The sequence below is a fragment of the Emydura macquarii genome, unplaced genomic scaffold (genome assembly GCF_026122565.2).
Source record: "Emydura macquarii macquarii isolate MOO-44397 ecotype Brisbane River unplaced genomic scaffold, CSIRO-AGI_Emac_v2 contig_2076, whole genome shotgun sequence".
Lineage (NCBI taxonomy): Eukaryota > Metazoa > Chordata > Testudines > Chelidae > Emydura > Emydura macquarii.
Window position 1 is genome coordinate 307,005 of NW_027132213.1, and position 21,980 is coordinate 328,984.

The 21,980-nt window shown below is 52.5% G+C and overlaps 1 protein-coding gene across 2 annotated transcripts in view; it reads left to right on the forward strand.

The window, feature by feature from the left end:
* Positions 1–21,248, forward strand: part of CIMIP2C (ciliary microtubule inner protein 2C) — a 34,326-nt gene extending 13,078 nt beyond the window's left edge. The window contains exons 2-4 of one of the 2 annotated variants that reach the window (XM_067558461.1): positions 2,055–2,328; positions 3,898–4,010; positions 21,011–21,248. In XM_067558461.1, the coding sequence (XP_067414562.1) occupies positions 2,055–2,328; positions 3,898–4,010; positions 21,011–21,155 (532 nt within the window). In that variant the 3' untranslated portion in view covers positions 21,156–21,248. Of the gene's footprint in view, positions 1–2,054; positions 2,329–3,897; positions 4,011–8,780; positions 10,055–21,010 lie in introns of those variants that run through there. The other variant, XM_067558462.1, reaches the window with a different exon arrangement.
* Positions 21,249–21,980: the final 732 nt, after the last annotated feature.

A 21,980-nucleotide genomic window follows, 5' to 3' on the forward strand; every position in this document is an offset into this window, starting at 1 on the left:
GCTGGGACAGCTCTCCTTAGCCCTAACACCAAGGGCCTGGCTTCACTTCGTCTCCCCTTGTCAGAGGCAGCAGCCTAGGCAGAACCTTGCTCACCGGGCTTTGACCACAGAGGGACAGCCCCTACCAACCATGGAGGTGGATTTGTTGCATTATGTGCTGTGCAGTGATGCTTCACTGCCCCCATTAGCTGGTGTTCATCAGCCAGATATTCCTGTCCCCTCCTTCCACCCGGCATAAAGTACCATGTCCCATTGGGTGACTAGCCCGTGGGCTAATTGCCCCTTCCCTTTTCCTTACGCCCTGTGGTATAGGAGTGCAATGTGCGTGGGCCCTGCGTACACCCTGTATTACCTTCTTCTCTTAGTTCCACCTGGGCGGGCACTGTGGTCAATCTGGGGGATATGGACACCAGGGGCTGGAGCAAGGATCGTGGGATGGGCACAACCTCTTGTGGATCTGGGAGCTGCACAGATCCCAGGGACCCCCACTCATGGGGGCGCAAACCGAGCCCCTCTCCAATGACATGACATTGGGGAAACTGGAGATTTCTACCTAGAGAGCCCCCCGCCCCACTTTCCCCCCGTGGATTTTGCCACAGGGGCAAGCCCGCTGGTCTGCTGAGTAATCTTGGCCAAGCCATGTTAGCTGCTCTGTGCCCCACTTTCAGCGGGGATGCCACCACTTCCCCCTTTGTTGTGACTCTTAATCAAGCGCTTTGGGATCCTCACCTTAGCAGTACTAGGAAGGTGTGAAAACTGTTATGACAATTAGCGCTTGGCCCTGTAGCATATTCCGATTCTATCCCCCACGTCACTGAAAGCATCTGATCCATAACGGTTCTAAGAAAGGACGAATGCAGCCCCGAGCGCTGTGAACTGTTGACAGGGATTCTGTTTAATCACTTTGCTCATTGGAGGCAGGAAGGTCTTGTAGAAGTCAAAGAAGAGCGACTAATGAGGAAGATGAAGGACTGCACATGGCCGGGGTCAGGAGGGCCCATTTCCACAGACATCGCCTGTGTCAATTCGACAGCAATTCATCCTCATGTGGACACTCACACATTAAATGTGGTAATGAAAACGCCGAAGCTGTGTTAACGATGTCTCTGCAGTCACCCTCCACTCTGTTCTAGTCTGATTTTTGCTGGATGCCTTTCACATCACATATCACAGGTTGCCAAAGTTTTTATTTTACAAGCTGCATGTTCGCAGACGTGCAGAGGTCAGCACAGAGGCATGTGGACACGCGGGGATTCTGTTGCCTTAATGGATGTACAACCATCCTGGGATTTATAATCTGCCCAGGGTGATCTTTAAATTGACAAGAGTCAGCTGCACCCTCTCTTGGGTGCTTCATCTCTACAGAGGACTGTTTAGCACTCTGTAACCCCCCCCCCCCTCCTCAGCACTAGTTGGTCTTAGCCCCATTTTGCAGGTGGGGAAGTTGAGACACTGAAGGTTAAAGTGCAGCATTGCAAGTACCCATTAATTCCAGGTGTCCAACCAGGGGCCTGAGTTTCAGAGATGCTGAGCCCCAGTAACGTCAACACTTCTGGAAACCAGGCCCTAGGAGTCTCCAGTTGGACCCGCCCAGAATTAGTGGGCGTTTTGGAAATGTTGGGCAAGGCTTAGACAGCAAGTCTGAGGCCTGGCAGAGATCAGTGCCACAGAGCTCCTGACTTTCAATCCTGTGCATCTCACCGGTCGTCAGTCTCCGCAACTGGCTAGTTTCATGGCTGAGAATATCTTCAGTTATGCGTGGAAGATCAGGCTAAAAAAAAGGCTTCAGGGTGTAAACTGATGGCTCCTGGGGCCTGGGAAGAGCTCCTCCCTTCTGTTGTGGCTCACATAGGAGCAAGGTGGGATTTTGACATGGAGGTTGCAGGGTGGCACTGAGGTGTATGGGAGGGAGAGCTGCATAGCCCCTTGCTGATGTATTTAAACCAGTCGTCAGCCCCTCACTTCTGCAAGCTCTGCATGTAGGAATGTTTAGAAGGAAAGACAAGGGACCTGTCCCCAAGTGGTGTCTCACTGGGTCTGTCTCTCCTCTGCAGGTACCGTGGGCATGTCCCCAACACAGTGTTTTCCTTTGGTGACACCTATGGGAACACCACTCTGAAATACTTCCAGGATTTCCGTAGTGCTGCCATGGAGACCAGCCACTGCCCATACAGCAAAGGGGGTCAGTTCCCCACCCTCTTCTCGCCCGACCCTGGGCTCGTGCTAGGGTGCAGGGCGCGGGGCTGGGACAGGTGGCTGCACGCCCCTTCCTATTCCCGGTTCAACTTGGATTTCAACCGCTCCGAGGAGCTGAAGGAGTTTTACAAGGTGAGAAGGTGTTTAATGCGGTTCCATGCCCTGCCCAGAGCAGCCCAGCAGGCTTGATCCAAAACACAGCACCTGCGCGCCACACAGTAGTCAATGCAAAGTGGTCAGGCCAGCGTCTGGACAGCTGGTATCACCCACGTCCCCAGGGCGGGGTGCTTGCCCAGGACTGAGCTGAGATGCAATCAACACAAATACACAATCAGGCAAATTCGCCACCATCAGATCAGTTTTTCTGGATCGACTGAGCAGCAGCGAAGAGCCGCTCCGTTGATCCGGAAGCTGATCTATAAAAACCACCTCCGAAACAAGCATCGCGCTGCGTCGACAGGAACACGTTTCCCGTTGGCGCCGCGCTGTGGAGACGGCGCGCTAAAGGGAAGTCACAGAGTCTACGGGAGTTACGCAAGCTACTCTGTGTAGCTTGCACAACTGCTGGCGACGGCCGCCGAATTTTACCGGCAGTGTAGGCCTGCCCTAAGTCACAACCAAAAGCCAGCCCCCTGGGCCATGCCAAACTTTTTCACTGCCCTGATACTGGCTCTGAGGGCAGCTTCTTGAATAAAAGAACCGAGGCAGACAATAACCTGAAAACCCAGCTGGCTCCGGTCGTCCCGTCTCCAAGGGTTTGCATGCCAATGTGGCAGGTGTGCAGAGGGAGTCTATAAATGACTTCAGTCAGCTTGGAAAGCAGTAGATGAAGAGCAGGGCTCCCTTCCCGTGGTTACAGCGCAGACTTCTCTGCGTGTGCTGCTGCCTGTGGAGCTGTTTCAGGAGTCATCCACTTTGCTTTGTTGCCTGAGAGAAAGGTGGCTGCTACAGGGGGAAGATAAGAGACTGTAACCCACCTGGCGCAGCACTCAGCAGCACTCAGCAGGCGTGTAACCCCGTTGCTCAGCACAGCGAAACCTTGTTGGTCTCCCTGAATCCCCACTGGACAGGAAGGGGAGCTGGGGCAGGGAAGGGGAGCACGGACCCCTGGGCAAAGGAAGTGTCTTGTTCCACTAATAAATAGCATGTGTGTGACTGTGGGAGCATGCACGGGCCTGCACACCTGTCTAATTGCACATGGGAGATGTTCCCCTTGCTAAATAGAGCAGCAGTTCCCTGATCGGACTCGGCTAAGCCGCACGTTTTAGAATTTGCACCCAAAGCACAGGGTTGTCCCCCCCACTTCTCAGCCACAGTGAGGGCACAGAGCCACGACTCCATCACGGCGCATCATGAATCATTAAAACTTGAACTGCCGAAGTCCCGCGCCAAGCACAGATGCTTGTGTTATGATCGTCCCTTACCTGTATGTGCTGCCTGCGGGAGGGGTGTTTTAGAAACACAGCTGTTGTTATTTCTCTAGCAGCTGACAGCATGTCACGCTTTGCATGTCTATAGGAAAACAGGTCCCTGCCCTAAAGAACTAACCCCTATGGGCCCTGTGGAAGCAGGGAAGAAAGGATGCAGCACCAGAGGGTGCATTGCTCGTTTGGTATTTTAACTCTTCGGTTGCCTTGCCAGCTAACGCAGCTCTGCCCTGCACTGGACGCCTGGGTTCTGAGTAGTTTGTTTGCATTGCAGCTTTCCCAGAGGCACCGCGAGCATTACCGCGACAAGACAGGGACGCTGCACGTGGTTCCCTACTTCGTGCTGCCGGTCAAGGAGAAGGACAAGTATCCCCATCCTCTTGATCTGTGAGTTGCAAAAACAGCCCCCACAAGGTGTGGTCGGTAGCGGCCCTTTCCTAGCTCCTGGGGGATAATGGAAATGGATCCAGACTGCTTTGGTTCCTGAAGCAAATCTTGGGGGGCGGGAGGGTGTTGGGTCACTCCAGCCCCAAATACCTATGGATTTACCCACCCCTCCCCTGATGGAGCACAGAACAGGCTGGAATCAGCAAAGAAGGATAAAGGGGGGTAGGTTTTGTTTGTTTGTTTTTTAATGTAGAAAGGACCTGCCCGGATTAAAAATCGCAGGGCTAGATTCACCAGAGGATTTAGGCATCTGACTCCCAGAACCAGGCCCCAGTGGGATTCGCAAAACCCCTGCTCAGCTGCTGCTGAATCCTGCAGGTTCCCACGTTTCTGGAGCACTCAAGTTGTTGCTGTAAAATCTCGGTAGCTGCCTGTGTTTCTGCCTCCAGGCAAGGGCACTTCATGCCCTCCACCAGGTATCCAGATGCCTAAGCCCCAGAGTGATTCGTGAACTGGGCGAGGATCAGTGTTCCTCTGCCTAACCTGTCTGCAGGCCTGGATCCAGTAAGCGGGCTCTGAGCTTGCCTACCAAAAGTGGGGAGGGTCCTGTAGGCAACCTTGCACAATATGGCTGGGGGAGGGGGGATGGACAAGGAGGCGGCTCTCCCTCAGAACTCTTAGCCCAGTGGTTAGGGTACTCACCTGAGACGAGGGAGACCCCCAGTTCAAGTCCCCCTCCACCTGAGGAGGAGGAGGGATTTGAAGAAGGATCTGCCACCTCTCTGATGAATGCCCTACCACCAGGGCTCTGGGATATTCTGATGTGGGGGCCTCAGTCTCCCCTGCTGAAGCTGTTCCACTGTAGGGAAATAATTAAAAAAGTCGTTGGAGCAGGAGGCTGTATCCTGGGTCTCTCCACAGTGCCCACGCCCATGTGAGTGCGCTAACCACTAGACTACAGTGGCATTCTAATACATGCTGCCTCTCTCGCTGATCCTTTCACTATTTATCTGTAGTGGAACAGCTTCACCAGGAGAAAGTGAGGGTATGTCTACACCACAAGTGGCTGAAAGCACTGTAGTGTAGATGGGTGCTACGGCCAGGGAAGGGTTTTTCCCATCGCTGTAATTAATCCATCTGCATGAGTGGCGGTAGCTAGGTTGATGGAAAAATCTTTCTCTTGATCTAGCTCTGTCTACACCGAGGCTTGGTCCGGCTTCAATGGGTCTCTCAGCGGCGTGAATTTTTCATATCCCTGAGCAACATAACCAGGTCAACCTAAGTTTTCGGGGCAGACCAGGCCAGAGGGAGCCCCACAGCAGATTTTCCCATTAGCCCTGTGTGAGAGCACTCCCCTGGGAGTTGGCAGATCCCTGTTCAAATTCCTTCTCCCTCTCAGCTGGGACTTGAACCAGGAGGCACCCACAGCCCTGGTGAGTGCCCTGTCTACTGAGCTAAAAGTTATGTGGGTGGGTCTCTTCCTCCCCTTCTCCCCAGTCTCTTGCTAAAACGGTGGAGGTTTTTCAGGGGAGGGTTTTCAGCGAAGGACGCCATCTCCCAGCAGCCTCGATTTTAGCACCAGACTGCATGAGAGGGGCGGGGCTTAGCACACACCCCTTGGCTTGGCACCGCCCATTGGCTAGGTTAGGTGAGGCACAGCCTGGCATGCTGGCATTTGTGAATCTCCTTCGGCGGCACCTCACTTTCCCCAGGCATTGCAGAGGGAGCTGAGGCTCCACAGTCCCCACGCCGACGTTTCTTTGTGAATCTAGCCCACAGAGTTTAAAAAAGCAAACGCCCTCCCTGCGGACTAACAACTCCCGAGACCTTGAAAGCACAAAGGCATTTCAAGATGGAATGTGTTTTCCTCACTGCCACTGGGTTTGTATTTCACCTGGCAGGTCAGTCTCACATTTGTTTCTGGTCAGTTTCAGGGTCTCTCCCACCAGTAGCACCTGCAGTGTTTGGGTCAGCTTCTCTTCAGGGAATATCTGTTTGGTTTTTGTTTGTTTGTTTGTTTTAAATCCTGGGAATATGTCTATTAATTTTGAGTTTTTTTAGAAATCTGAAACTTTGGGCTCAGTTTGCCCCAGTTGTGTCTCTTGAACCATTCCGGGTTGGGATGAGGTTCTGGTGCCTCCCCCCAGCCTCCCAGATGTTTGCTTCACTGAAGTTTAGTGGTCGGGGCCCCTGTCCGTTCTGTGTGCAAGTTGGGTAGTGCTCTGGTCCCCACTCTGATGGTTGGTAGCTCACTGGGCTGCTCTTGTTTCGGACACAGTATGCGGATTGAGGAGTCACACTGCTGCGTTATGAAACTGGGCAGTTTCCCTTGGCGGGGCTCTCACAAAAATTTTCACCGAGTTTTGCCTGAGCTGTGGGTTCAAACAGGCCCCTCAATTCAAAGCGAAATGTGCAGGCCACCTGAGTTTGCACAGATGCGCATTCCTGCAAACCAGGCCTCAGCCCAGAGATCGGCTTGCTGGCTTGGATTTGCTTGCTAGGTTAGTGAGCCCTGGCGAAACCTCCGGTCAGCGTGGTCTGAGTGTCAAGTTTGTAACAGACCCTGAAGATGGGCGAGCTGAATGTGAGGGGGCATTTCACAAAGCTGCAGCTCGCAAGCGCTTGGGCCAAACACAGGCCAAGTGTAGCAAGCCACAAACAGCTAGTGGATGGGTCTAAGATGGGGCACCTCAATTGGGCACTCAGGGCAGCGCTGTGGCACCTAACATGGGCATTTGGCTGCCTGGGGGTTGAATCCTCCTCCAATTTGCACCCTGTGCAGCTCTGTGTAGCCAGTGGGGGCCGACGGGGTTCAGACCGGGACAGAATTTATCCTTGCCAGCTCATTTTAGCAACAAAAATGCAGGGTTTCGGCAGCCGACCAAGGAGCCCGGCTCTGAGCAGCTCTCTCTCCTATGTGTTCGGGCTCATACGCAATGAATCAGGGCCTGCACGGTGCTGAACGGGCTTAACTCTCACCGAAGCCAGTGGGGACTGACAGAGCTCAGCGCCTCCCAGGTGATGCAGGCTCGGACCCTAAATGTCCAGAGGCGGGGTAGGGCGGGGCTTTGGAGGAAGAGGTGGGACAGGAAGAGGCGGAGCGTGTGGGCGAGGCCACAGTCAGACCTGGCTGCTGATGTGCTGATTTGCAGTGCCACTGAGCGCCACTGAACAGCTGATTCGCGGCGGCCAGCCCTGGTGGGTGCTCAGCACCCGTTTTTCCCCCCGGGGGCGCTTGAGCCCTGGAGCACCTGCGGAGTCGGTGCCTATCTGGCCTTAGCATCGCTGCAGGGCAGCAAAGCAGGGCCCAGTCTGCTGCCAGCACCTGCTGTAGCACCAGCTCTCTCTCTCGCTGTCCTTCAAGACAACCCGATGGGCGTTGCCTAGCTGCGAGAGAGGGAGCACCAGGCGAGCCTGTGCTACTCCACGGAGCGGCTGAATAAGCCACTCGGCACAAGGACACGACCCGGGGGCATGGCAGGAGGCAGCATAATCTACCCCGAACGCAGGCAGCTTTTAGCTTCGCAACGACTCGTTTGCATTTGTTTTTGTACCCGCGCCTCTATAATGGCCACCCCCCCCCGTACCGCCTCGATTCTGCACCCGGTGCACAAAGCCTGGGGGGCGGATCCCATTCCGAGTATTTGTTGTCATTCATTTTGCTGCCGGTGTTTTGGTTTTGTTCTTTCCCATGTGTTTTCAGCAGCATTTTCTCCTCCCGCCTCCCCCCCCCACCGCCACCGAGGGGGCCCCTGGCACAACCTCCATCTGTTTCATAAGCAAACACCCAGGGCTTATTTCTAGGCGCTGATTTTGTCTGGGGAGGGTTGGGGTGAGCTGTCTGCAAACAGGAGCCCTTTGAATTACCTCTCCTGCTGCAAGGGACCTGTTCCCACATTCCCTAGGCTCGCTGGACTGGGGCTGTTCTAATTAACCTTTGGGTGCTGGCTCCCCCACTGTATCTCCTGTGCGGCCTCTGGCCGCCTGGGTTCCCTTATGATAAATGCAATGCTAAGACATTTTTGGGAATGCGCCGACACAGGGCAGGCTCCTGTCCTTGGTACATTCAGACCCTTGTTCCTTGGACATGCTTGCTCCATGGGCGTCTCTGTGATCAGCAGTACGCCAGTACTCTTTGGCGATCCCTGTTTTGTTTCATAGAATCCTAGAAGTTGAGGGTTGGCAGGGACCTCAGGAGGTCATCCAGTCCCACCCCCTGCTCAAAGCAGGACCAACCCCAGCTATGAAGCAGGTGCGTTCTGCGTGGATATACCTGGTATGTGCCACTTTCTGCCTGCACATGCCTGGGAGAGCCAGCAGCATGGCACATGCAGTCTAGGTGGGCAGCCCCACAGGCAGATCAGCTAGTGAAGCTTCGAGTGAGTGAAGAACGAGCGCCTTGCACGTGTGTGCCGGGGTGGAGGTGTGGGGATGTGTTGAAGAGTGCCTGCTTCAAACTCTGTCTAGCCAACCTCTTTCTGCCTTGTACATTTTGCCGTAGGGGGCGTAGACTCTGCCTCCCCGGGAGCGGTGTGCACGATAACCCTCTGGCTTTGCTGACAGAGTCCTCACTCCCCTGGAGGTCTCTTTATTAGGACTCTGGGCAGAGGAAGGAGACAGGCACTTGTAACAGTGGAAATAGATCACTGAGTTCAGAATTCACGTCAATAAACCTTCCCCATAGTTTCACTGGCCAAGCTTAATATTCCAGCAAATCGTTTTTTCTGTTTCCACCTGTCTAATATTTCTTTCCGTTAAACCCCTTTTTAGCCCTATTCACAGCATGTCTGCCCTGGAAGGGTCTTTGGAGAACTAACGAAACGAGGACATCGCAAGACACCGAAGACTGGAGAGTGGGCGACAGAGACAGGAAAGGATTTTAGTCAGACTCCACTTCCTAAAGAGCACTTGGGAGAAAGTCGTCTTAGTTGAATTCAGCTTGCTCAATGCACATTTCATGAGAGCCCTGAGGAGGCCCCCAGGAAAGTCAGAGAAGATCAGACCTGACATTCCCGCTATTTCTAAGGCAAAACACAAGCAGGCACAAAACACGAAACCTCTTGGGCTTTGGGCATCTATGACAAAGGAGTACAGAGCCAGCTCTTGGAGCTCCTTGGCTGGGCAAGTCTGGAGCTCCCGAGCAGGGATAGCATCTGGGACTCAAATACAGGCCCCAGTCTATAGCCACAGCACAATTCAGGAGGCAGGGTGGCTTTCTGCCACCTTTGCATTCCTCTCCCCCCATCCCATCCTGGGCCGACTCTGGGCTGGGCTGGTCCACAGCCTAAGTTAGAATAACAAGAAGGCTGCTCTAATTTATGTGGGGTGCCTACATCCCTGAGTGGTCGTTAGGGCAACTAAGGAACATGAGGGCATAGATTCATAGATTCCAAGGCTAGAAGAACATAAGAACGGCCATACTGGGTCAGACCAATGGTCCATCTAGCCCAGTGTCCTGTCTTCTGACAGTGGCCAGTGCCAGGTGCTTCAGAGGGAATGAACAGAACAAGGAATCATCAAGTGATCCATCCCATCGGCCATTCCCAGCCTCTGGCAAACAGCAATCCCTGCCTGTCCTGGCTAATAGCCACTGATGGACCTGTCCTCCATGAACTGATCTAGTTCATTATAGTCTTGGCCTCTACAACATCTTGCGATCATCTAGTTTGACTTCCTGTATAGCACAGGCTGGAGAATTTCCCCACAATAACTCCTAGAGCCGATATTTCATAAAAACGTCCAATCTTGATTTAAAATTGTCAGTGATGGCGAATCCACCACTAACCTTGGTAAGTTGTTGCCGTGGTTAATTACCCTCACTGTTAAAAATGCCGCCTTATTTCCGGTCTGAATTTGTCTAGCTTCAGCATCCAGCCATTGGATCGTGTTCGAGCTTTCTCTGCTAGATTGAAGAGCCCGTTATCAAATGTTTGTTCCCCCTAGAGATACTCATGAATTGTGATCAAGTCACCCTGTAACCTTCTCTTTGTTAAACCGAATAGATTGAACTCCTGGACTCTGTCACTATAAAGCAGGTTTTCTAATCCTTTAAGCAGACGTGTGGCTCTTCTCTGACCCGTCTCCAATTAATCAACATCCTTCTTGAATAGTGGCCACCAGAACTGGAGGCAGGATTCCAGCAGCGGTCGCGCCGGTGCCAAATACAGAGCTCAAAGAACCTCTCTGCTCCTCCTTGAGATTCCTTTGTTTATGGGGAAGCTCTGACCACACCCCCAAACCCTTTGCCCTGCCCCTTTATATCAGCAGCGGGGCGGGACATGTCAAAAGCTACGATGCCACTTCTGCTCGGCAGGAGGGTCCACCCATGCAGCGGTCACTGGGGCTAGTTCCACTGGCATTGGGGACCCTGCGTGCCAGCGGAGCAGTGCAGGGGAGAATCTGGGCCATTAGATTAACAGCGTCTTCTGATCCGACTGTGGGTCTCGGGGGTCACACACAGGTGCACATCAAGCTCTGCAGAGTCACCCCCGGGATGTGAACTCCACCTAGACCCCAGGATGTGCTAGGAAACCTGGGGACTGAGAGTTCCCGAGTTAAGGGACTAATCCGCTCTCGCTGGCATCTTCCGCATATCTGTCATTTACTGCCTTCCCCCAGGAGACATAGAGCTACCGACGCAGCTCTCCACGCGTTGTACTGCCAGCCCCTGGGAGCTGCACAGTCATTTATGAGCTGCAGTTTGTGAAAGCGCACGAACGGGATCTTACGTGAAGTGAAACGGAGGCTACGTTAGTACCCTGCTGTGCTCAGCTATTCCGATCGCACCGCCGTTGAACATCAGCCCAGGCAGCAGAGTTTCCTTGGCACAGCTCCCTGTCCCTGCGGCTACCCGACCTGCCTTGAAGCCTCAAATGACCATCTGCAGGAAGTGCCCCTAGGGCTGGCTGGACCCTGCATTAAGACCTGTGGGTCAGATTCATCCCCCGTGTAACTCCACCGACGTCAGTGGGGTTACCCCAGGACCACAGCGACTTCGAGAGGCAAACACCACCACAATCGGCACTAACTGATCGCCCCGTGCTGGAGATTTCAGCAAAGGGACCAAAACCGAAATGGGCCATCGAGAGTGAATCTCGTGTCTGCCCTCCAGAGGTGCCCCTAGCACGGGGTGGAGGCACACGCTGGTGGCATGTCAGAGGGGACGGTTGCCCATGCCATAGAGGCATTCAGCCCCTGGGCTGTCCAGCCAGCATCATTCGTCCTTGTTTCATATCTTTGACCCACACTCCCACTCGTCTTTTCTTCTTTTGTTGTCCCAAGAGATCACATGATTTCTGACTCCCGTGGCCCCTCCTTCCTGGGGGTGTGGGTCATTTGTTCCCATGGGCTCCACCCACGAGCCCCAGGTGTTCAACCTGCCAGCATCGTCCACCAGCCCCAACGCAACCCTCACACAACATGAGAGCCGAGCCAAGTAAGGCGACAAAAGGGAAAAGATGTGTTGCCATGATGGCGTAGGCTTCAGTAAAGAGGAGCATTGCCTAGCGGTTAAAGCTGGAGCTGAGCAAAGTTTGGCATTTCTGTCCCCTGGGAAACACTGGTATCTCACCGCTTGTTTCCAGCCCCAGTCAGGAGGAAAGGCTGAAATGTCAGCATTAAACTGCCTTTTGCCACAGGCTCGCCTCGCCAACAGCCTGGGAACTGTTGTTCGGGAACTTCATGCCCCTGTTCTGTCCTGTGGGTCAAGCTCCCTGGGCGAACAGAAATGTTCCACTGGACCGTTATTCAGATGGAAGTTTTCTGAGCAGCTCCAGTCCAAGCATGGGACCGGGGTCCAAGAGACCTTGGCTGTGTTCCCAGCATTGCCTTCTTGGGTGTCCTTGGACAAGTCACTTAAAACAAAACAAACCTCTCGGTGCCTCAGTTTCCCTGTCTGTAAAACGGGGGTGTATCATAGGGCCACTCCGCCTGGGAGGCCCTCCTGTGGTAGGCTGCAACACAACAGGCATGCCTGCCTCAGTTTCCCTCCTGCAGGCTTGCCAGAAATAGTCCAGAGCCTCTTCCCAAGTATAAATGTAGCCCTTGTGAGGTCCATTGGTTACAAGAATCCCGTGCACATAAATCATAACAAGACTAGTCCCAATTCAATAAACCGGAATTCCCTCAGCATAGTTCTTACAGTAAATGTAACATACTGCTCCAGTATCCTTTATCCTGTCCTGTCTCACAAGTGTCTGGCACAGCCCCAGCATCTGTCACCCTTCCCTGCGTATCTGGCGCAGCCCCAGCATCCGTCACCCTGGCCCAAGTGTCTGATGTAGCCGCAGTGTTGCCTGCCCCTAGCTATCCAGCACACCCCTCCCCTGTCCTTGTACCAGGACAGCCACCCCCATCCCTTCCCACTGGCATGCACCCCACTGTTTCCAACGGGAACCTTTGCAGCTTCTCTGGGAGATCATCTTTACCAGGGGAGCATCCCTCAGTCCCCCGGCCCACCCACTGTTCCCCAGGGTCCAGCTCTCTGTCTCTGGAGATGTCAGCAGGGAAGCTCCTCTGCTGCCCTCCAACCCTGGCCTTCTAGCTTGTGGATGTCAGCCAGCAAAGGCCCCTTGCTGCCCTCCTGCCTTCAGCCTTCCTGCAGGAATCACTATCTGGCTCTGGCAGCTCGCATCTGACTCCCACTCATGAAGCTCTGACTCCCCTGGGTCTCCTGTCTCTCCCTGCATCTTTCTGACTGATCCAGGGGTCCCTTGACTCACTGGATCTCTCTCTGGTCCCTTATAGAGCCCAGGTATTGCCCTGCCTTCGTCATTGCCCTAGTGAGAGCACTTGCTCTGACACAGGGTCCTAGACCTAATTCTTTTACCGGGGCCAGCCGCCCTGTGACAGGGTTCTAATACGATCTATCGCCCATCCCCATAAAAGCTGAGCCCCTCCCAGGCTTCAGTGCACTGATCTTTCCCACACCCCTACGATCTCCATTGCACAGTTGGGAAACTGAGGCACAGAGCAACCAAGTGATTTAACTTCCCTGCTAGGTAGGTACATCAGTATTGTCATGAGACTCAGTTAAATGTTGTACAGAGCTCGGAAATTGAGACGCGCTCTGAACAGAAGAGGGATAGTTTTCATTTTTTCCCGTGGCCGACGGGAGGTGCGTGGGGAGGGCTGCTGGGGAAATGAGAATTATTACCTCCTGTAAAAACCATCGTGTGTCTGTCAGATGCGGTTCAATGATACGTGTGGTACGGATGCGAATACTGCAGTGCAGAAAAGTGCTGGGCAAACACGGCAAGCACTGCAAACCTCCTCGCGTGCCGTCTCCGGCGGCCTTGGGCATTAATGAACTGCCTGCTTAGGAGCCCTCTCCGATGACTCCACCGAGGCAGCCCTTTGGCTGAGTGAGCTGCCTCTGCCTAGCCCACAGAGGTGCTTGAACCGCAGCCATGATGCCAGCCCCAGGGATGGTGAAACCTACCCACATTACATGCTATGCCTTCACTTTGCGAGTCAGCTGTGCATTCGCCCAGGGAATCTCAAAGCACTTCACAAACTTCACCTGACTAATCTGCACATTTCTCTAGCAGGATAGGTAATAGTATTGTGATTCATCGGAGCCCCTAAGAGCCCGAATCAATACGTTCTGAGGGAGATTTCATAGTGCACCCTGGTACGGTCAGAGCTCCATCTGATGCTTCTTTCTTCTGCTCTTCATGGCTAGGAGCCAGGGTCACTCTTTGGGTGATCAGAGGGGCACAAGATCCTTTCCTATAAACAGCCTGAAAGTGCTGGGCATGTCTTCCTGTTAGCACCTCGGCAATGTGGGGGGTCCCATCAGGAGCTCTGTAGAGAGCATTGCTCTCAAACTCCATGTTCCAGCCCTACCTCTATCCCTGGCTTTGAAGACCAAGTCATCACAAGACAGCTCCTCTGATTAGAGACAGCAACTTAGTTCCCTGATCTCCTAATTGCTGCATGCCTGCAGTGAAGACATCCTGGCTTTCCAAATGGTCTGTTTTAAACTATGGAATAAATGAGTGGATCTGACTGTCCAGTTCCCACCCACATCTGAATTCATTAGCACAACGCCACCACATTCTGCGAGCTCTTTGTTCTGGTGTATTTCAAAACTTCTCTTGTTTCACATAATGGCACTGGGAGGCTTCTGCGGCAGGAAATATTGGACCAGGTGTTTCAGGAACAGATGGCAGATTAGAATTGTCACATTATGTCTTGCCATCTGCTCACAAATACAAAAAGTAAAAACCCCAGACACAGTGATTAGATTATTTCTCCAATGAGAAGCAACTATAAATAATTTAATTTTGAAAAAAGTAAAAACCTACCTTGAAAAGACACTAGGATGAAAATTCAAGCGCTCAACTGTCAGGAAGTGACAAAGTTAAGGATGCCTGGCTAACCTTAATTTTACCCCCTTGTGCATATGCATTACGAGAAAGTGCTCAAGTAATTAAAGACTGTCATGACATATGGAAGCACAGTCCATGTGAAATAGGAGGTAGGTTTTAAGGAAAACAACTGCAGATTATAGGCACAAACAAACAGACTTCCACATAGCGCGTGTTCGAGCTTTGTCCTCTGTTTACCAGGAAACATAGCATGTCTTCAATTCTACATAGCACTCAGACATCAAGTGGCTGCATCCTATACTGGAATTCAACATATTACAGTCCCATGCTCATTTTTCCCCAGAACCCCTTATTCAGTACACTCTGCAACTTCAACAGTGAATCAAGCTTTTGTTCCTTTCTGCACCCCAGCGGTACTCCCTGCACCACCATACCACATTCACTGTCCAACCTGTGCGCAGAATGTGACAGGGCTCCTCCGGGAAAAGTATGTGATTGAGTAGTTAAAGAATGTATTGCAATGTGTACGCACGCACAGGAGGGTGGAATTACAGATGTGCATAGCCGATGACCATGATTTTTGTATATGTGAAGCCATGACATTATTACAGATGCATTCCTTCCTCCTCCCTGCACACACTGAGCATTCACAATTGGCCACTGATTTCTGGGGTGATGCCTTACAGAAAAAAAATATAGTGCTCTCAATATATTCTTCATCAGACCTGATCTTCTGTGCAGCCCCAACTCCCACTGACTTTGGTCTCTAAAGTTTCCTGAGCAAAAGACCAATTGCCTTTGGCAATCAGTTTCTGTCAGCCTCTGCGGTGGTCACTTGAAGTGGATTTTGGTGTTCTTGAAAGTGCCCATATATTACTGTCTGAGTGGGAGTGTGGGAATTCAACCATGGTCTCCTGCGGGCTGCAAAATGCTAACAAGCTTCAATCCAAGATGCACGGATGCCATCTAGTGCTGGGAAGCAGGATAATTTTCACGTTGCTCAATGGAGAAAAAGTATTTGTAGAATTTCAGGCCAGAGGGGGCCCATTGGATCATCTAGTCTGACCTCCTGTATAGCCCAGAGCAGAGAATTTCACCCAGCTACCTTCATATTGGGCCCAGTAACTTGTATTTGACTAAAGCATTTCCCAGAGAGGCATCCGGTCTTGATCGGAAGGCATCAAGTGATGGAAAATCCACCACTCCCTTCAGAGTTTGTCCCAAAGGTTAATAGAAATGTGCATCCAGATTTTAATTGGAATTTGTCTGCTTCAGCTTAGAATCCTAGAAGACGAGGGTTGGCAGGGAACTCAGGAGGTCATCTCGTCCCACCCCCTGCTCACAGCATCACTAACCCCAGCTAAATCATCCAGTCACTGGTTCTTGTTCTGCCTTTCTTTCCTTGAATAAAGAGCCTATTAGCACCTGGGATGTTCTCCCCACGAAAGTCCTTTTACACTGTCATCATGTGGCCGTTCCATCTTTTGGATAAGCTAAGCTGATTGAGTTCTTCAGGTCTCCCACAGTAAGGCGTTTTCTCCAGCCCGTGGGCCTTTTGTGGCTCTTTTCTTCCCCCCTACCCAATTTTCCACTGACCCCACATACCGAAGTAAAATCACCCCCCTACTTCTGCTCCCCGCTTCGTTACTACATTAGCTCTTTCAGCCCCAGCATCGTGCTGGGCTCATGCTGAGTTGCTTACCCACTGTGACCCATGAGCCCCCTTCCGTGCAGGAGAAAGGAATTGTAGGATTCTTCTCTTATGCACATTGCCGTCTCATGCTGGTGTCTGGTTAGACTAATGATAAAATTAACACCCACTAAAATGAGCACACAAGCGTCTAGCAAATAGCATTAGCACTTTAATGCTTTGATAACGACTTTGCGCCTTGAACGCCATCTGATCCCCTATACGGGATGGATTACGATCAGTGGCTCACCGTGGGTCTCTGGCGCCTGGGGATCAATACCTGTATTTGCACCCCCGTCCCAGTTGGCAGCAGCAGCAGCAGTACCACGTTGTGGGGGAGGGGGTCTGCAGCCCTGTTTCCCACTCCGTGGGGGCAGCGGGGAGCTCGAGTGACAGGGGCAGATGCCCCTGGGCCTCCCGGTGGTGGGAGGGGGGAGGGCTGCCCAGCCCCTGCATGGCTGAGGTCCCCGCAGCTCCCTTGTTACACCCAGCATGGGGGCGGAGGGGGCCGAGTCAGCGCGGTCACCGGGGATGTCAGCGGGGGGCAGCTCCTCTGAGGAGGGCCTGGCCGGTGCCTGCTCCAGACCGGTGCCCGCGGGCAGGGCTCCCTCCCATCCACCGCCCCCAGGTACACCACTGATTATTATATGCTTTTTGGTGTGGTGTGCACACACCTCCTTTGCCCCCTTGCACCCCCCATGGGAAGGTTAGCCAGGGGCATTTTGGGAGGGTTCAGGTCTTCTGCTGCTGGAACAGTCAGATGCTTTGGGGGCTGAAAGCAAAAGATGGCCCAGGGATATGGAAGTAGATGGCTATTGCTCTGTCCCACTACCGTAGGATGCTGGACAAGACGGCCCTATCCCAGTCTGGCTGTTCCTAAGTGTCTAAATGTTCAGTCTCAGATCATGGCCCTTTCTTTGAACTGGATGGTTTCAGAACCCCGAACGTGCTGCGTGCGTTCTAACCCGCTGTGGTCCCCTCTGATTTTGGGTTGTGTGTCTGAGCAGCTGAAGGGGCCTCTTCATTCACAGAACCCTACAAGATGAGGGTTGGAAGGGACCTCAGGAGGTCACCTAGTCCCACCGCCTGCATCCTGTCCTGACGGGCTTACTCTGTGTTTGCCTCTCCTTGTGTTGCTGCTGAATGTGTTGTGGTGCTGGGCATTTTGTGCTACCAGCACAGATAAGGAATGAAATAGACATTTGAAAATCTTCTCTCCTCTCTTTCGGCTAATGATGCTTTCTGTCTCAGAGAAGTGCTCCCTGGGCCAGCTCTTCTGCTGGTGTAAACCAGCCTCATGCCATTGAACTCAGTGGAGCTGCCCTGATTTACATCAGCTGCCCCTTCTGTCAATACCTGGCGAGCCAGAACTAGGACTGAAGGACCATGCTTCTTTGCTGATTGCTCTGTTGTGTCAAAGGGCCAAAATGTTAGTGCAGGGCAAACACGGGGATCTAAATACATATTTAGGCGTGGCAGCAAGAAGGCCTCATTTGCAGAGCTCTGTGTGTCCCTTACCAAGCCCGTTATCAGTGGTTAACAAAGAATAATGTCCCTTCGTGAGTCCAACAAAAAGGAAGGAGCAGAGGAGCTGAGCTCTGTGTCCCTTACCAAGCCCGCTATCAGTGGTTAACAAAGAATAATGTCCCTTCGTAAGTCCAACAAAAAGGAAGGAGGTCAGGCTAGATGATCTAATGTTTCCTTCTGGCCTTAAAAATCAAGGAAAGCAAATGTCTGCTGGAACGAGAAGGTTTTTGAGAAGTGTGACAGTCACCTGATAATGGAGTTACGGAGCCGTTACAGCCACGCTTGGTGTTAAGGCTGCATTTATAAATAGCTTACAAAGGCTTGTTAAATGATTAATCAGTGTTCCAATTCCTGGGTTGTAGATTATAAAGCCAGAAGGGATCATGTGGTCTGGAACTCATTCTTGGTTGAACTAGAGCAGATCTTTTAGGCAAACATCCCATCTTGATTTAAAAATTGCCAGTGACGGAGAATCCACCACGGCCCCTGGTAAATTGTCCCAATGTTTAAGCACACTCAGTGTTCAAAATTGCCCCTTATTTCCAGTCTGAGTCTGGCTAGCTTCAACTTCCAGCCATTGGATCTTGTTCGACCGTTTTTCTGCTGGATTGAAGAGCTCTGTGTTGTCAAAGTGCTGATCCCCGTGTAGGCACTCAGAGAGCGTGATCAAGTCACCCCTGAGCCTTCTCTTTGTTCATCTAACTGATTAGTTGTTATGGAGCCTCATCAACAGATTGCTTCTCGTCGTCCACAGCATACACTGCTCAGGTCTGTCGATCTTTTATTATCCCTTTATTAGCCATATAGACACAGAACATTACTGTAAAGCAAGACCAGTATTACCAGGCCGGTTCCTGACACGTTCAATCTGAAAGCTTGTTCAGAGCCGTAATGACGTTACATTGTATTTCCCCGCTGCGTGTATCTTTTAGTTCCAAAAACTAGACCCCACCAGACTGTAAAGCAGTGGGATCCCAACCTTTTTGGCTCGAGGGCCACAGATATCATTTATACAACCCTGAAGGGCCACCCGTCTCTGCCAGGAGGCCTCCCCCCCACTGCAGCCAGACAGAAGGAGTTCAGCAAGGAGGCTGTCTCCTCGCTGATCTCCTGTCTGCCTGGCTGCAGCAGGGAAACTGCACGTGTCCCGTAGCCCCATGCACTCCACCTGCATCCCTAGGCAGTGGCTCCTTTCTGCAGCCAGGGGGACGAGAGATCAGTGCTGCCCTTCCTCTGGCTCCAGCAGGGACCCAGCACCTCAGCACCCAGGCGGAGCACTTTGCTGTACTCCCTGCTACAGCCAGGGGGAAGGGAGTGCTAATTTCCCATCCTCTTTGCTGCAGGAAGGAGCCTGCACCGGTTTTTTAGCCTTGCAGAAACGCCTGGGTCCTTCAGCAGCGGCTCCCTTCTGCAGCCAGCGGGAAGGGAGCCGTGGGCCACTTTTGGCCCCCGGGCCACAGGTTGGGACCCACTGCTGTAAAGTCTCCCAAAGTCACACGCAGTAGCTCTCTGTGCTCCAATACCTCTGCTGTACTCATCTCAGACCGGCACACTTCATCATGAGTCAGTTGCTGCTCGGGAGAGGCCGAGGGAGGGAGCCATGGGGAGGGGAGGGGCAGAGTTCAAATCAGGCTGAGAAGGGGCATCAGCAGAGCTGTGTGTAAGGAGCCCAGGGCTGGGATAGCAGGGGAAGGGCTGCAGGTCTGGACTGAGGGGCGTGGGCAGAGCGGCATGGGGCCCAGGAGGTCCAGATTGAGGTGTCGTCACAGCAGTGTGTGCGGAAAGCGTGTCCGGTATCTGCCAGCTCTATGGCTCCAGCAAATACAGGAAGGGTGAAATAAAATTCACCCCCATGCAAGGTACATGCAATATTTTGGGTCCCCCCCCAATCCTATTTTGAGACCTTAATTGGTGCCCAGTCCTTTTGGCAGCCGTTGGCACTGGGCAAAAAATCACCCGGCGTCCCTTTGTTTCAGTTTCACTCCCTGAAATCTAAGGAATTAACCCCCCCGCCAGCTGCTTCCCTTCGCTTTCCAAAATGGTTAAGAAAGTTGTCGAGAGTTGGGATCTTACCTGCTGAGGTTCAGTTTCATGGGAAAATAGGAGCCTCCAGCAGAAACAGTAACTGCTCCAAGGCAGAGGAATGCAGGCAGCATCTCAGCAATGGGGCCTGTTGGGTCAGAGCTGAGCAGGGAATCAATCGATGTTCAGGTGCTCCGTGATTAGGAAACAATGGACATGCCAGACTGGATCAGTCCCGAGATCCGTCTAGCCCAGTGACTTGTCTCTGACAGGTGCAGCTCCAGCTGCTTCAGGGGAAGCGGTAAGACCCCTGCCGTACCCAGGGGTGGGATAATCTGCCTCCTGCCCCATGATGGTCTCGGTCTGATCTCTAATAGTTAGAGAAGTGCAGGAATAGCTAATGCAAAAGATTTAAAAATGGATGAACTATAATTGAACAGAGTTTGCCACCGAAATATTTCTTCCTGAAAATTCAACGGGTGCCCCGGGACTAAGACAAGCTTGTTTTGGATCAGTGTGCTGTGCAGGATTTACGGTAGGGCCCAGCTGCTGCACCTAAAAGTTTGTCTACATGCGTGGCAAGCTGATGTACTGCAGATGTACTTGCCATGTAGACAAGCCCTAAAGGAATGAAGAGTAAGCCGGGCTAATCTTCAACATGTTTGTTACCCCTGGAGAGTGTGAATTGGTGCATGTCTTCACTGCAGAGTTAGCCCAGCTGATCGGCATCTGGGTTAGTCCAGCCACATGGCAAAGCGTGATATGAGTTTGTTTCCCCATTGGTGTGATGTCCCCCTCACTCACCCTATGTGGGTCGCAAGCTCTCCTCTGGGACACATCCCATGGGTCTTTGTGCTGCAGTAAACAGAGCTGCTCCGTGAATTGTGAGAGAACTTGTCTGTCCTTCTGGGTCCCCGAGCTGTGTGGGGGAATTGTGGGAAGGCGTTGGAGGACTGTCAGCATTCGAAGGGGTGGGTTGCCAGCCTCAGTGAAAGCAGCCCCTGGCTCTAACGCGCACCCCCCGCCAGGCAAGCTGGCCCGGGTTGAAAGCACCATTAAACTGGGTGAGAGGTTTGTGTGTGTGGCTGACGGGGGGGCTGGGGCAACACCTGCATGAATGCTGCATGCTGTCTCTGAATCCATTTAAACGGGAGGACTATTTGGGGGTGTATGGGCATGTCTGTACAAGCAGAGCCTCAACTACACACTGTTACATCCCCTCTACCCCCACGAGTGTGTCTGATGGGTCCTTGAGCAGACCAATGGGACCCCAGCTGCGTGCAACCACTGGTGCAAGGCTCCATGTCTCCCCTGCCCACCCTTTCTCTCCCATAGGACGCAACTGAGACAGCTTCTCCTCACGGGGCTGAGCTTTCTGGGGCTGATGCCCAGTTGCGTCACCTTTGTTCTGCTCTTCTGCTTCTCCCCAGCCCACCTCTGAGTGCGAAGACCCAATGGCATTTATTCCACGTGTCTCCGGAGAATCTGCGGACGTACCAAACCTTCCCCTCGGGGAAGAGGGTGACCGCCCAGGAGAGAGAAGTCAGAGACAGCTATTTTGAATACAGAGCGTGAAGAGAGGGATTTCTCTTTCACCGCCAGGCTGGGAGAAGGCCAGTTCCTAGAGGAGGAAGGAACGGTGAGAAATAAAGCACTGGGAGTGAACGACCCCCCTGGATTCTCTCTCCAGGCTGTGGCTGTTTTTGAGCAGTGGGACAGCTCTTTGTTACCAGCTTGCAGCGCAAGGAGAGGTGAGGCTTGTGGCTGCAATATAAGTCACGGATCATGCCCCTACCGCTGTAGATGTACATTTACCACAGAGATTAAGACAGGTGGGGTGCACATTGAATGCAACATAAGAGCATAAGAACGACCATACTGGCTAAGACCAATGGTCCATCTAGTCCAGTATCCTGTCTTCCAACAGTGGCCAATGCCAGGTGCTTCAGAGGGAATGAATAGAACAGGTAATCAGCAAATGATCCATCCCGTTGGCCATACACAAGCTCTGGCAAACAACAATCCCTGCCCATCCTGCCTAATAGCCATTGATGGACTGATCCTCCATGAACTTATCTAGTTCTTTTTTGAACCCTGTTATAGTCTTGGCCTTCACAACATCCTCTGGCAAGGAGTTCCACAGGTTGACCGTGCATTGTGTGAAGCAATACTTCCTTTTGTTCGTTTTAAACCTGCTGCCTATTAATTTCATTTGGTGACCCCTAGTTCTTGTGTCATGAGAAGGCGTAAATAACACGTCCTGACAGATTCAGCAGCTGTCGGAGAGAATGTAGGGACTCTGCTCTGGCCAGCAAAGTGAAAGCTCCTCCCATAAGTCAAACCACCAACAACCCAGGCTCAGCTTACTCATAATGCCAAGAGGAACCACTCACAGGAGGT